This window comes from Charadrius vociferus, unplaced genomic scaffold (genome assembly GCF_000708025.1).
Source record: "Charadrius vociferus isolate BGI_N301 unplaced genomic scaffold, ASM70802v2 scaffold31, whole genome shotgun sequence".
Lineage (NCBI taxonomy): Eukaryota > Metazoa > Chordata > Aves > Charadriiformes > Charadriidae > Charadrius > Charadrius vociferus.
The window spans coordinates 158,041-173,641 of record NW_009646966.1 but is presented as its reverse complement, the minus strand read 5'-3'; the positions used below and the strand labels follow the sequence as shown (position 1 = coordinate 173,641).

At 37.3% G+C, this 15,601-nt stretch overlaps 1 protein-coding gene across 1 annotated transcript; it reads left to right on the top strand.

The window, feature by feature from the left end:
* Positions 1–334: 334 nt before the first annotated feature.
* TMEM106B (transmembrane protein 106B) lies at positions 335–10,640 on the top strand. Its single transcript, XM_009895331.1, has 7 exons — positions 335–554; positions 3,297–3,360; positions 4,589–4,748; positions 5,572–5,712; positions 5,826–5,875; positions 9,222–9,275; positions 9,994–10,640. Exons 1-7 carry the CDS (start codon positions 335–337, stop codon positions 10,130–10,132), a joined length of 828 nt encoding a protein of 275 aa, XP_009893633.1. The 3' UTR covers positions 10,133–10,640.
* The last annotated feature ends 4,961 nt before the right edge of the window (positions 10,641–15,601 follow it).

The window sequence follows — 15,601 nt, the reverse complement described above, 5'->3', positions numbered from 1 at the left end:
AAACTGTGGTAAAATTTGCATAGGTAGCAAAAGTGCTTTTGTGATTAATACTTTTTAACAAGCCTTTATAAATGCTACGTATTGCCCACAGCTATGTTAAAATAGCTCCCATTTTTTTCCTTGACTTTCCTATGAATCGGTCCTCTTTTGGGTTAAAGAGAATCATCATTTTAAACACCTGGAGATTTGTATTTCTTTGCAGGTCTTAACAGAGGGCAACAGGAGTCTTGTTGGGTTAATGACTGTAGACTAATAGTTACCCAATGTGGAGGAATAAATGCAAAGCATGTTTGAATCTTTCTCCCTGAAACCTTTCTTCTGACTTATTTTAGACATGGGAAAATCACTTTCTCACCTGCCTATGCATACATGCAAGGAAGATGGTTATGATGGAGGCACGGTGTCTGATAATATGAGGAATGGGTTAGTACACTCGGAGTCGCACAATGAAGATGGGAGATGTGGAGATGTATCGCAGTTTCCTTACGTGGAATTTACAGGAAGAGACAGTGTCACCTGCCCGACTTGCCAGGGAACAGGAAGAATTCCACGAGGTAAGTTTTCTTTATTTCTTTTTTTAACCCATAAATTTACCTAATAACCACGTGCAGTTGTTACTGTAATAATCCATAACAAATAGCTCTCCTAGTCAAGATGAAGTTTTTTTCAGCTGTTTGACTTCTTAGCACTAAGCCTTTTGTTATGATTACACTGGGATGAACGAAACAAAATTGAGTCAGCTTTGGCTGTTAACTGTTGGGTCTTCTCCTGTTTGTACAATGCCAGTGTTCCTTGCTTCTTAGAGGGTTACATGTGAATTTAAAGCTCTCTTGCAAGTTGAATTTGCAAGCCTTTATTTTTGTGACATTTTACTGCATCTTTTTTTTTAACTACCTGTTTTAAACTATTTGAATCAATATATAACTTTGCAAAAATAGCTGCGGAAAGTGAAAAGTAGACCTGTGCTACAACACCTTTTTCCTCATTTATAGTGAATTTGCTTGCCCTTGCTGCTGCCTGTACCCCTCTATTTCCTTTACCTTGTCTTTGGTCCCATCTGTCCCTGCTAGGCAGAGGACCCCATCTGGGAGCAGAAATATGTAGGATCTGTGGCTGCCTTGGGAAGGAGCACACTGCGCAACATTAGTTCTTTGTGCCTGACCATTGTGTCTGCTTGCTGCCCTCATCCTTTGCTTTTGCTTTTCTTCTAATAAAACATTCTGCTTTGTTACACTTCTCTCCTATGTGATAAGCCACCTGAATAGCTATTTAGGAACAGACCTCTGAGAGGAAGAATGCAGGATACCTGAAACTCAGCAAAAGGAGAGAGTGGCAAATGCAGTGTGCCGAGGCGCAGCCTTCTGCTTCAGCTGTAAGATCTTCCCTTTGACAGTGGGGAGGAACTGATGAGAAGGTTTTATGTTTGGGACTGCTTTGCTTTTGCCAGAACTTTTACCAGAAATAAATTATTGGGCATAAAAGCTCTTGGAACTGATTTTGACCGGCAGCTCAGGAAAATTGACTGACGTCTGTGCCATATTTTCCTTGTACATGTGCTTCAGTCAGATTAGGTTCTGGTATAGTTCACAAATACTTCTGTCTCGCTTGTGATTAAGTGACAGGGGACATAGGATATTCAAATGGTTGCAAATATCAGAAGAGATTTGTGTTTTAGCTGTTAAACTTTGTACTATAATGTATTCTTTGAGTACGTCTGAATTCAGCAAATCTGGAATGTGTAAAAGCTGTGCAACTAAAAATTATTTTAACCAAAAGACTATAGACAAGGAAGTTTGTTCTATTAGCTTGCTGACTTGATAATATCAGTGGCAAGTTTTACTCAAAATATTGCTAGCTAAGATCCGGTAATAGTGGGATTCCTATGTTCAAAAGCTTATTTCTTTGACTATAGCATTCTTGGATGTAATATTTAGACAGATGTGAGTTAATTGGTTTATTAAACATTTTGCAGTAACTATTAAAAATACATGTTGTCCACACATTGTAACAAAATAATCTGATTAAAGCTAGAACTTTACGTAAGTTACTAAAATTAAAAAGATAGACCTATTTGTTCTTCTTCAGTACTTTAGAAAAAAAGAAATCATGTTTGGGGTTTTTGGAGGGGAGAGGGGAAGAGTGAAGTGTTACTAGAATAACTGCATGACTAGTAGGGAAGACTGTAACACATGATACAATGGCTAAACTGTATAATAAACACATGAAAATGTGTTTTGTTACTTGGACAGCTTTAGCTTTTCAGTATGATTAAGTATGAGAGTAGGACTGTGCTGTTTTGTTCAAAGGTTGAAGATGCTTCATCAAAGTTGAGATAAAAATCTGTTTCAAATTGGTAGAGGTTTTTAGAAGGTTGATGTTATATCCTACTACCTGCTTAGTTAGCGTGCTTTGTTTAGCTTAGCGGTTCAGCATGGAATCGCTTCGAAGTGGTTGATTAGCTAAGTGATAATGCTGGTCAAATTATGCACTTGACTTAAAAAATGCAAATCTGACTTGGTCTTGAGGCCTCTCTGTTCTCATATGGATGAATCCATTTTCTTGTATAGCAAAAGCTATAAAGGCAGATGTAGTCTGTGTGTTTTCAACAGCTTATCCGTGCTTGTCTTTTATTTCTACTGTTAAGATCTCCCTCTTTTAAAAATGCTGTCTAATGAAGTAATTTGTTGTTTGGAAAAGTTCCAGTAAATACTTTTCTTGGCTTCCAGGGTGCTGCAGCTCAGTCACAAGAGAAATGGTTGTATATACCAGTGATTTCCAGAATGCAGTGTATGTATAACTTGTGTTACCAAAGCCACCCAAAATCTATGAGTTTTTAAACAAACCTGATTTCTACTTTTAAGAAGGATACATGTAGAATGTCTTCTGGATCAGTTCTTACTGCCTGAGCTTTTGAGTGGTTTTTTTCCTATGACTTTATATAGTTTGGCATAGAGAGCTGGAAGCTGTTATGTACCTCCATTTCTCTTGAGGAAGTGGTGCCAGAGGCATGCCGCCTCCTGTGCATGTATGCAGCAGAGGCAGAACTTGTTGCTGTTTTGGTCTTTGTGGGCTTGCTGTTTTTTCCTCTTGGTGTTGTGTAAGTCATGCTCTATTTCAGAAGGTGACATAAGCTACAGTAGTGTTCTAATTGGGTCACTATCTGGAATTTATAAGTTTATCTTCAGTGTTTATTCTTTGGTGCCATTAAGTTATAACAGGCAGTCTTTGTTTGAAGTAGCTGCAACAATACTTATTCTTTGTTTGTTTAAGTTCTGAAAGGGTTTTTTTGTTTCCAGGGCAGGAAAATCAGCTGGTAGCGTTAATTCCATACAGTGATCAGAGACTGAGGCCAAGAAGAACGTAAGTTAATAGTTGTGATACATGAATCTGCAGTTAGTTCTTCTCTTCTAGTTAAAATTCAGCAATTTAAAGGAGATAGAGTTTTAAAAGGAACCAAGCAAAAATCACTGGAATGTTTTCTTGTGTTCAATATTGAAAGAACTGAGTAATGAGTAATATCAGCCTTAACCTCTGACTCTTGGAGTTATTTATTAACAGGTCTGCATACTCCCATTACATTATGTCCTATGAAGCTAAGTAATACTGTATGATCTCTTCATGTAGGTATTTATCTGAATATCTACAGTAATTACGCAAGTATTTGTCATTCTGTAGCATCTTAATTGATCTAAGCAGATACATCTTTACTGTTAAAGTCTGAGTAAAGAGAGTGGGCCACTACTACAAAATAGTCATCTAGAAATTCATCTGTAGAGCTCCGAGCAGCTAGCAAAAATCAACAAATTCATCGTTCTAATGTAGCTTTTTTTTTCTAGGATCTGCTTAAAGGTTTAATTACAGTGCTCAGGGATTCTTTTCTGACACTTTTTGTTGGTTTTCTTTCCTTAATGTTTGGATGTTTCTGTAGTAAACAGAAATGAATGTCAGGGAAAAAATACAGTAAGTTCACATAATACTATCCTGGATTGTATATCTGATGTAATAGTAGTACAAATTTGAACATATTACTTTAGTGTTCTAATTTTGAGAAAATTGGAGCTGCAATAGAGCCTTTTATTTGTGCTTTTTTTTTATTATTATACATACGCACCTCTTTTATATTAGGTTAACTGTGAATTTCTTGTTCCTTAGCAGGGATCTAACACTTTCCCTGAAAGTCTCATATAACAAAGACTCTTGTGTAAACTCTGTAAGAGCTTTATTCTTTCTGGGTGTGTGTTGCAAGAGTCCTACAGAATAACAAAAGTTCTGCTATAAATAAATTCTAAGAGGAAGTGCTTATTTTCAAAGCACATAAATATTTACCTCTTCCATTTTCCTCTTTAAGTTACAAATGTTGTGATAACCGTGTTTTGAAACTTGATTTCTGATGTATATACAAGAGTAACATCTCTGAGACATAAAAGTGTAGTACAGCATAGTTGGGTCTTTTTTGCCCCTTTGGAAGCTAGAAATAGACTGAACTGGTTGTATTGACTAGTCATGCTCCTTATCACTTAAAAGCAAATAACGTGCCACTATTGTTTAATGTCCTTTTGACTCTGAAATGTGCTCTTTTTTTCTCCAGAAAGCTCTATGTGACTGCTTCTGTAATTGTATGTTTACTACTTTCCGGGCTGGCTGTATTCTTCTTGTTTCCTCGCTCAATCGACGTTGAATACATCGGTGTGAAATCAGTATATGTCACTTACGAACAGGGTAGACGTATAATATATCTAAATATTACGGTAAGTCTAGCTATCTGTTTGGATGTTTATAATGGATAAACACAACAAGAGATACTACTGTGACGGGTTAATATGCATAGAAATTGTGCCTACTTGGTAAACTTAGTGCCTTAAGAAATACAAGAAGATACAATAACCAGTTTGAAAAATGTAACTGGACCTGCTTTAGCTGGTTCCTGTAGCTCTAGCTAAGAGGTGTTGTTGTGAGCTACCATTGGGTCTTCTGTTTTCATGGGAACAATGACTTTGCAGTTCTCTGCATTATTTTTTGAATATGAGTGAAATGCAGTGTGTGTATGTAGGAATGTTGTTATATACTGTCCTGGTATTAGGCATCTGTCAAAATTGGTTTTGAGGAAAAATAATTTCTTATCCACCTTTAAACGTAAAGGAGTTCTTTCCACATGCTTCTTGGTAATGCAGTCAGTACAGGATTGCATAAAGACCTTTGGTAGAGTTCCTCATTTCAAATAAAGCAAAGCAGCCATGGGAGAAAAGGGTCCTGTGATAGCTGAATTTCCTGGAAGGAATGATTGAGGATAGGAAGAAATGCGGTATTTGCAGTGGAGGATGGTCACCAGGGAAGTTGTGCAGAAGTGTGCGCTGCTCAATATATTAAAAAAAAAAAAAATGAGAAGGGGGTTAACTGATGGTCCCTTACATCCCTCCCCCCCAATCCTAGAAGGCAGGAAGACATACTTGCATAATTTCAGGTATCACTGTCTCAGGCACAGTTTTTAAAAATGCGTGCTCATCACGATAGACAGAATGGATAGCTGTTACTGTTTTGTGGTTGAGTTTGTTGTGTTTTGTTTTTTTTCAGAACACACTAAATATAACGAACAACAACTATTACTCTGTTGAAGTGGCAAATATCACAGCCCAAGTTCAGTTTTCAAAAACAGTTATTGGCAAAGCACGGCTAAACAACATCACCAACATTGGTCCTCTGGATATGAAACAGGTAAATAGGATAGGCTTTCAAAGCTGAATATTTGTTAATCTTCATATATAAATCTACTCATTTGTGTTTTCATTGGGGTTTTCATTTGTGGTTTGGTTTTTTTTTTTTTTTAGATTGACTATATGGTGCCCACAGTCATACAAGATGAAATGAGCTACATGTTGTAAGTGTACTTACCTCTAAATATCACATGGATCTTACTAAAAATTACAGTGGTGCTAAAAATTACTTTTTTCAAAGTCAGCAGAAATGTATTGGTAGAGATGTGGCATTTTCTTTGTGTGAGTGTAATAGTACTGAAAAATAGTTAAACCACGCTTGTGTCAAGAGTTTCATATAGTGGCTTGTTGTACCTGGCTCTCAGCACTTTGAACAGCATCTCTGTCCCAGTATTTTATGCCTTGGCAATAGTGGGGACCTGGTGCTTTGGGGGGTGAAAGTGCAGGTTTGTTCCCCTAACAAGTTCTCTGGTAACTTTCCCACAGATTTCTCTGGCAGTAGAGGGTATTTAATTCTATACAAATTAGAGGCTTGTTTGTATTTCTTTTCTTCAGACCATGTGTATACAATGGTAAGCAGTGTTCACAGCCTGTCCTTTAAGCAGTTTTTTTCATAGTTTCTGAAAGTTCATTTGACCAACAGACTATTAGCTCAGTATATCTTGGTAACAAAACCAAATGTTAGTTCTTTTACACTAAAACGCAGACTGAGCAGAAGGAGTTAACTATTGAGACTTCAGGGCTGCTTGCAGTTCAGTGGATGCCAGCGCCTTTGGGGTGGGAGAGAACAGTATAGCTTTGAAGCATTGGGATAAATTGAAATAGGTATGAAATAGCAAACTGGGTGCTAACTTTTAATAAGCAGAAGGCATTGTGCTCCTGTTATGTCTTAAGAGCATGTAAGTTAGGTTTATGTGAACACCAGATCCTGTGAATCTGCTCACCTTTTGAATGCATGAGGAATAAATAATCTGGCCTTCGTAGAACTCACGCTAATACCTACCTAGTTGTGCTTTTGGTACAATAATGCATTGAAACTTCTGTCATGGTCAGCACTGGGGCCTTAAGTTCAGTAATGCTGTTGAGAGTCTGTTCCCAACAATAGCTGCAACTTTTAACTGCAAGCTGGTGACTAACCTTAGAAAAACCTAGATCGCTTTGAATGTGTAGAGAGAACAGGTAAAAGGAGTTCTGCCTGTGGCCTGAACTGAATGGATTTCAGGCTCTTCTGCTTGACAGCTGCAGCCTTGGCAATCGTGTGGAGCGCTTGCTGATCCAGCTCAGAGGTAGATTGTGCACTCTTGGAGCAGAGGCAGAGAAACTGTCATGTGTCAGTGCCAGTAGTCTGTAATGTGGACTTGTCCTCCTTCAGGACAACAAGTGTTTGTGAACATTACTGGAAAAGCAGACTAATAGGTGATTTGTATGCATGTGAAAATATTCCTTGCTTCAGCACAGTGACACTAAGCATGGGCTATAACTGATAGTAAGAGACCCATAACTATGGAAGCTTGTGTCAGTTAAGGATCTCGGTTCTTGTATAGGCTCATAAAGCAAGGTCCTAGTGCTTGTGAGTAGCACTTACTAGCTTTGTTGTGATGCGTTTAAAATGTGTGAAATGGAATTTGAGCCACACACAAAACTATAGCTGTTCGTTTTCTCCAGATTTTCTGTATGTTGTAGAGTTGGTATTAGGTGACCTCCCTGACGTGTTGACAGTTATTGTCAATGATGGGTTTCCGCTCTTGTACTGTATTGTGGCTCTTGAAAGCCTGGGTTTGCTGTATGGAACAACCCTGGAGACAGCAAGTGAGCTTCCTTAGTTTGAATGCCCAGCCAACATGGGCTTTTGTGTTTGTTACTGTTTGGGTTTTTTCTCCATGCACAAATACTTAACTTTCCAGTGAAAGCCCTGAGATAATCTTTGTAATACAGATAGTATTGGGGGTTATACAGGGGATCACATTTCAGTGTTTCCCCAGCTAGTCAATTTAGGTCTTGTTAGCCGTAGCTAGCTAGTTGTTTGCATCCTGGAGAGTCCTGTAAAATCAGCTTAGGTTGAATGCAGGAGGTCTTAGAGACCTGAAGTGTCTGCATGCAGTCATCTGGATTCAGCAGACCTCTATGATGATATTGACATCGTACAGGGCTTTTCCATCTGTTTATTTTAGAGAGCTGGCTCAATGTGGAGTTAACCTTCCATGTAGTTTCCTAGCTACCTTTTGTGGTATGTTTGGTTTTTTGTGGGTTGGGTTTTCTTTGGTTGGTTGGTTTATGTGTTTGTTTTAAAAAAACAGGTTTATTTACAGAAAATCTGGACCAGTACATTAGTGTTGTACCTCTCTGCTTCTCAGCCATTATATGCTGTTGTAGATGAGCGGGCTTTATAACATGTTACAGGTTTTTCTATATTTTAGATTAGAAAACTACAGTAACTGAGAATATCTGGCATTATGGTCTAACTAAATCCTGTTTTAAGCCTAGCAGGAAAAAAAATAAAGATATTTGTCATTACTATAGATACCAATATAAAACAACTTTTAATACTGAACTGTTTTATTTGTATTTTCATATAATTTGGATCACCTGTGTTCATTCATTGTTTAATACTTCATCATATGTTTGTTGGTGCTGGGGAAAAGAATGACAATGGCATGCAAATATTGTGGGTGGCTGTCATGCAACCTTGTTGCACTGATCACATGCCTTTCATTCCAGAGCTGATAAATTTGTGACTGAAAACAATTGTTTTAAGTAGGAGGGGAAAAAAAATATACACTTACATAGTACTCTGTAGAACTAGTATGTAGGTGCGTGTCAGAAAATAAGTCTGAAAACATATCTTGCAAGAAAACAATGCTGACAATAACTTCAGAGTCTCTGCACATTGGATAAAGGTCACTTTGCATAATACAGAAGTAGGAGTGCAAGAAAAAAAGGGACTTTCTTAAGTTCTTGATATTTTTTGAGCGAGGATAACAAACCCTCAAGATCTTTTATTGATAGAAATTGCTGATTTTACATGAAAAGATGCTGAAGTTGGCAAAACATTGATCTCTTGTAAATTTTCCTTTCTGTATATAAATTTGATAACATGAAGTGAAATTGCAGCAAGTTATTTCTGTATCCCTTGATAGTAAGTGTCTTTGTCAATACCGCTTTGTCACTGATATGCTTTAATGTAGTTCAGGTTAACTTTGGTTACCTTCTGAAAGATGGAGTGACAACTGTCACACAGGACGCTTGTTGCTAAACGTTACATGTAAGCAAGCATATGTGAATATAGTTCATGTGAAAGCAACACTATGTATATATAAAAGTAGACTTGGGTGAGTCTATGGTCACAGGCAGTGTTTCTGAATAAGTATTTTAGTTGCCATTGCTAGCAACTCTATAGTCTCTATATACACAGATAGCAGAATTTCCAGTTGAAGCCACAATTCTTGCTTTTTTAGATAATTACCTGTAAAAGCTTGATGCAAATCTAATGGTTGTTTTTCTTTTTTGCAGTGACTTCTGTACTTTAGAATCTATCAAAGTGCATAACATAGTAGTGATGATGCAGTAAGTATGGAAACATCCTATTTGTTGGAAACAACTTTGGAAGCCATGTAATTCTCATTGAAATATTACTCTGCAATACTTAATCCTGGAGTCAACTTTCTTTCTAGTATAGTAGCTTCATCGCTTTGAAGCTTAACTGTATCTTTCAACGGGTTCTGGTAGCATAAAGACACTTGAATAGGCAGAACTGTTATTACTGTATCTGCTCTGCGGTTGGGCTGTAGCCATGGAGCTACTAAGGTCTGAAATACTTGAAATGAGTTTGTGTATCAGCCACTGTTCAAAAATTGCTGACATCTTTGTGATCTTGAAGTGGTTACAGGCTCCTGGTACTCTGCCAGAGTCTGCTTTTCGTGACTGATAGCATAAATAGCAATGTGGGGGGTTGGGAGTGCAAGGGAGAAGTGTAGACTGACCGTGGCTGTAGCTTCTCTAATCATCATTTGCTTTCTACTTGCAAAGCAAGGTATTAATGAGTAAACCTCAGCTTTACCATTTTCTTTAGGAAAAAGTCTATGCTTAGGAAAGAAAATGTCTTTGGAGAAAATCTGTCGTAGTAAACTAGTATTGTTTTAACTTTTATTTAAAACTGTCAGTAATATTACATATTTTGTTCCAAAACTTTTTCGTTACAAACCCTAGTAACATAGGAACACTGATCATTAGGGAATTTAAGTCCCTTGCAAAACAAATCTCTCTTCTGTTTTGTCTTTTTAAGAGTGACAGTGACAACCTCTTACTTTGGCCACTCTGAGCAAATATCCCAGGAGAGATACCAGTATGTGGACTGTGGAGGAAACACAACCTACCAGCTGGGCCAGTCAGAATATTTAAATGTACTTCAGCCTCCGCAATAAAAGCACCTGTTGGTTAGTGTGGAATAACTGCTGTTGATGCTTGCAGAGATCCTTTGAATAGGACTGGTACTACATGAAGGGGAGAGTATGTGTGTGTAAAGCATAATGAACATGGTGACCTGTTCACTTTAGATGCAAGGAGGGAAAAGGTGCAAAATGTATATAGATGCACTTGTTAAATGTTGTGTTTTCCCCTTCCGTTTGCTTTTTATTACTGTAAGCACTCTGTCAAGTTGTGTGGTGGGAGGGAGAGGGGGAATATCAGATTCTTGAACTGAATTGGGACCTTTCTTTACAGTGTGGTACATCAACTTAGAGTTACCGTGTGTATGTCTGTGTTTAGGTGAAACGTGTCACTAATGAGCATTTTAGAAATATTGGTACTCGTAAACTTTAAGTTTATACTTCAGTTCTCGGTATTTGACTATTGAAACTGGCAGTATTACTACTGAAGTAACAAGATTACTTTGAGGTATCTGGGTGTGAAACTTCTATTAGTAAACCAGTGGCGATAGTTCTTTATTTTGGGATTCTAATTTTCTTTTGTTATACATGATTAGAGGTGACATGCAGTCTGTGAAAGCCAGGAAAGCTCTCTTGGATGACACTATACTTGAATGTGCAATTTCTAGAATCTGGCATCTTTTCATGTTCCCTCCTGCTACCTCTGGGATGTTATAAGGAGAATGTATGTTATTAGATTTAAAGTTGCATTTAAAAACAAAACAAAAACGAAGCCCCAGAATCATTACTGACAAAGGAAAAATTGAAGATGGTAGAAGATGAATGGGTAAAAACTTTGGTGGTGTCATTCTATTTTGGTTTTTATGAAACTTTTGAGTACAGCTGTTAAAATCAACATAGTGCAGTTTGAACTAGGTGGGAAACTGAGCATGGGTTTGGGCAGCTTGATGTAAATTTTCATAATTTTTATTGTTTTAATATACAGTGTATCTAAACTACTTGTAAGTGTTAATATGTTGGTGTGTATATTTAGTGTGCTGACTCAGTAAGCAACGCAGTAGTTATCCGAATCTCCAGAGCACTCACAGTTCACATCAAAGTTATATAAGGGAGAATAAAGCAATTCTGTAAGAGTAAATGCTGATGTAATCATGAGACTGACTTATAACAAAGCTATTGAATAGTTTCAGTAGGGTAGTTTGCACAGTGAGAATTTCCGGGGTTATCATCAAACATGGTGACTATAAATTTGGTGTCCAAAGTTGCCTGACTTCTCAAGGCTGACTGTTCTAAGGGTTAGGTAAAAAAATTTTAACTAGATCACGATTGTTTTATTTCTGAATTAGATAAAATGCAGCTGTAAGAAGATACTATGAGACTGTTGCATTGTAATGAGTAATATATTTTTTAAAATAGATGTTGCGTTTTTTATGCTGTCCATCTCCTGAAAATAAGCTATATAAAATGAATTAGCAATAAACACTAAGGAAAAAGGCTGCTGAGTAACTTCTTGCAACTAACAATCTCTTGTGCTCCAGTACTTCAGTGAAGATACACATGTATATTGCTCTTTTCTTTAGCGGCCTTCCTTAGGTAGACCTAGTTGGGTGGGTGAAAGAATATTGATTTTGTAAGACTGATTTAAAAGAAATGAAGTAACTGTACAACACCTCACCTCCCCACCCTCATTTGAATTGCTATAAGCACTTATTCTGAACATCTATGAAGAATTTTGGAACCTAAACTGCCAGTTTCGTATAATCGTTGATAAGATGAAGATGTCAGCTTTTGGCTTTGGAGAGCTTCTGGAACTGGACCGGTCAATTCTAACGACTTACTGTAGCTTTGTTTTGAAAATTATTCTTTAATCTGGGCCCTTAAAAGTAAATATTCTTTATTACAGTTTACAGTCATGAGGGAAACTAGTTCACAATTGACTGATCTTCCTAGGGTATAGATGAGGTTCAGTCCTGTGGCTGATAGTCTGAAAAGATACAGGTGATAACTAAAGACCAAGATAGAGGGGAGCTGGCTGGAAGCAGAGAGTTAAACTCTTCTGTAATCTGTTGTAGAAAGATTTGTTTATGTTGGAGAGTAGAGAGAGAATTCTGGCTTAAATTGTGTCAGATCTGAAGTCAGCCAGCAAGTGATACGGATTATTTTTCTTCTAGGTGTAAGTATTTACACCTAGAGTGCTGGGGTTTTTTGTTTGGGGTTTGTTGGGGTTTTTTTAAGTAGAAAAAGAAGAAAACAGCTCTAGGCAGCTATTTATATCAATTTAAAACAAATTATTCTTCAAAGGATAAAAGGTAATTAAAATAACTGGAATGGCACAATGATAATATTATTTGGTGAGAGTAGTGAATGCTGCTTGCATAAGCATGGTGGGGGGAGGTTACCCTGTTACACAGTGTTGAGACTCACTGACCTTTTAAAGTTTGGCAGACATGCTGAGTAAAATACATACTTAAATCTGTGGGTTTTACATTGCATTAAATACTTGGTATTGGCTAATTTAAAATAAAGAATTAAGAGTGGAATAATTCTTACCATGTATGTGGTGGAAGGGGGAATATACAACTCTTAATGTCTGTCATCTGGGATATCTAATAGATGTAAACTTTAACACCATCAATTCGTAGTAGGCTTACTTGAATGACTAAGAGTTCTCATCTTAAAAAATGAAGGGTGGTGTAAAGATCCTATTGATGAATCCTCAAATTAAGTCAGTTACAGGAGAATCAAAGGCTTAAGGTTCCGCATATGCTAATATGTCCTTGCAAAACTATCACCATATTACAAACCAAACAGGGCAAGTATTTGAATTTAACTACTGATTTTTATGTAACAGCCCATCAGATAAACAGGTCGGCATCTGTTTGAATACTTAACTTAGACTTAATTTCTGTGGCTGAGCTTGGAAACGTGCTAAGGGAGCAAGGGCAGCCAGTATTAACTTGTATAACTTTGTAAACAAGCTATGAGATTAGATCCAAGTGACAGACCTGTAATTATTTCACTTTTATTTTTATCTTTATTTTTAAAATGAAAAACGCAAGCCTTCCAGTTTGCTGTAAATCAGTAAGTACAAATTCTCTCCAGAAGGTCAGCTTGAAGAATTGTTTTCCTGGTTTGTTTTCCTGTCTGTAAGATGGTTTCTGAAGGGCTTCTGAAGTGATTTCACTTGTAACTTCCCCATAATCTTCAAACACTATCAAACACATATATAGTGGCATTGTAGTGTTGTCTTTCAAGGGATTTATTTCTAGTGTAATTCTTTTCACTTGAATTCTTTGTAGCAATTCCTGTACCAAAACCTGTTGCACTTTAAAATGGAAGCTCTGTTAGTTATCTCTTAAAACAGTGGTCCAAATGCTGTACTGTAGTGGCACAATTGAAAAACAAAATGTCATGTATTCTGTATAGAATAACTGTAAAATTTCAAAATTATAACTTAAGGCAAATTAATATGGAACACTTAAATGCATAAAAATGTTGGCTATTTGGCCATTCTGACCTGGAGAACAGAATTATTTATATTTTTAATATGCTTTAAAAGTAAATGAATGAATAAAGCCACCAAACAAACTCAAAGATCTAACCGTCAAATATCCGTTTGGAGAGATTTAAAGGGAAGTTCTTTTACTAAAAGATGTAGTACCTGACACTTACTCTTGAATTCCTGGTGTGGGGAAAAGCCTGTAGACGCTCATTCATAATTTGTTTACTCATCTTGATATTTAGGGGACAGTTGCTTGATTCTTAATCTTTTGTGCAGACAAGCATAGCGTTTTCCTGTGTGGTGTGACTTTGAAGTTCTTAATGCACTTCTGATGTGTGCATGACCTTGATACTAACATTGTGCTGTTTATATTTTGCAACCTTATGTTGGCAGACTTACATACATGCCTTATTGACTTTGCTCCAAATTGTCCTTGAAGTTCTGTGAGTGAATAAATTTTTTTGTAGGCGTACATTGCAAACATGACTCTGGGCTTTTTGGCGTGTGGTGTATAAAGCTAACCATTTAAGCGCTGAATCTCTTAAGTGCTTGGTTTGAACTGTTGAGGTCTTTAACCATCTGACTGAAGTGCTGTGCCCTCATGACGGGAAGGATAGTGGTTGGAGTAGTATGCAAAGGATTTCAAGATTCATAAAATGTTAAAAAGTGTTATTTGTTATTCAGCATTTAAGGCTTCCTTTTCCCCACCACCACCACCACCTTTTTTTTGTGGTGATGAGGTGGCTAGTTGTGGGTTTACTTTTCTTCCCATCCCCCAAATCTGTAGTGGGACATCTATCTGTTCCCAGACAGCATGTTCTGAAATCAGTGACTTGTTTCAGAGATGGGCGGCTACGTAAAGCTTAACATCAGTTGGACTGGACTTCAAGAGTTAAGAGATAAGTAAGACTAGCAGTAATATCTCGGAGAACTAAATTTTTAACTTGCTTGTGTAACAAAATGCCACAACCCTAGTAATACTACCAGGCTTACTATTACTTCTGAAAGGGAAGAGTAAGTAATGGAAGTGCAACCAAGGTACTTCAATAATGGACCACTGCAACCAGCAAAATGTTTGTTTGTGTTGGCCTTGATCATGCCAAAAAATCTAATTTGGTTGGTTTGGTTGTTTGGGGTTTTTTTGGCTTTAGAGGGCAAGGAATAAAACCCAAGCCAAAATCCAACCGAAACGTGTTGAAAACAATAATTTGGGCATGATAGCTGGGGAATTCTGGTCATTACCAGAGGGGTGGTTTGTTCTGCTGCCCTGCAGATTTTGTCGTGTGAACCTGCTTTTCAGCCTGCAGCAGGCCTGGCGCACAGAGCAGTTGTCTGCAAGGAATTAATGAGCGTTGGGCCCTGCAGCGCAGTGCAAGACTGTTTGGTGGCAGTAACATACTGATCATACTGTCCCCTTCCACCAACCATCATAAAGGTCTTACAACCTGGATGCGTGTGTCTCTGGATGGTACTGAAGCTGCCTTTACTTTGTGTGGGCAGGGATATTTAGTGCCGGACGTGCAAGCGTATTATGGTGCCTGAATATTTTGGATCTGACTGTCAGTGATTTAGTTCATTTTGTTTTGTTTAAGGAAGCAAATTTAACCACTGTTAACATCCACTGTACAGAGTGTGCATATAATAGCTTGAGATATGTATAGAAATACTAATGAGTGATAACTATTTTTGTAACTTAAGAATTGTAAACTGTTGTTCTTGTAACTGTGTAGCAAACAATCTATCAATTTAAGCATGATAAACACTCTAAGTCAAGGGGTATTTGGGAATGCCTTGTAGGACACAAGCTATCTTAATGTAAGTTAACTGGGGCAAGGCATCTTGTTATCTACAGATTCAAAATCTGGAGTTAACTTCATTATGAATATGTTTCTAGACAAGGTTGTTTGACTCAAAGAGCGATATTAAATTTTCTATTTAAAAAAAGCTTGGGTCATATCTCTCTCCTTTAAAACTGACTTAATATTTTTCTCTCCTTCTTCCTT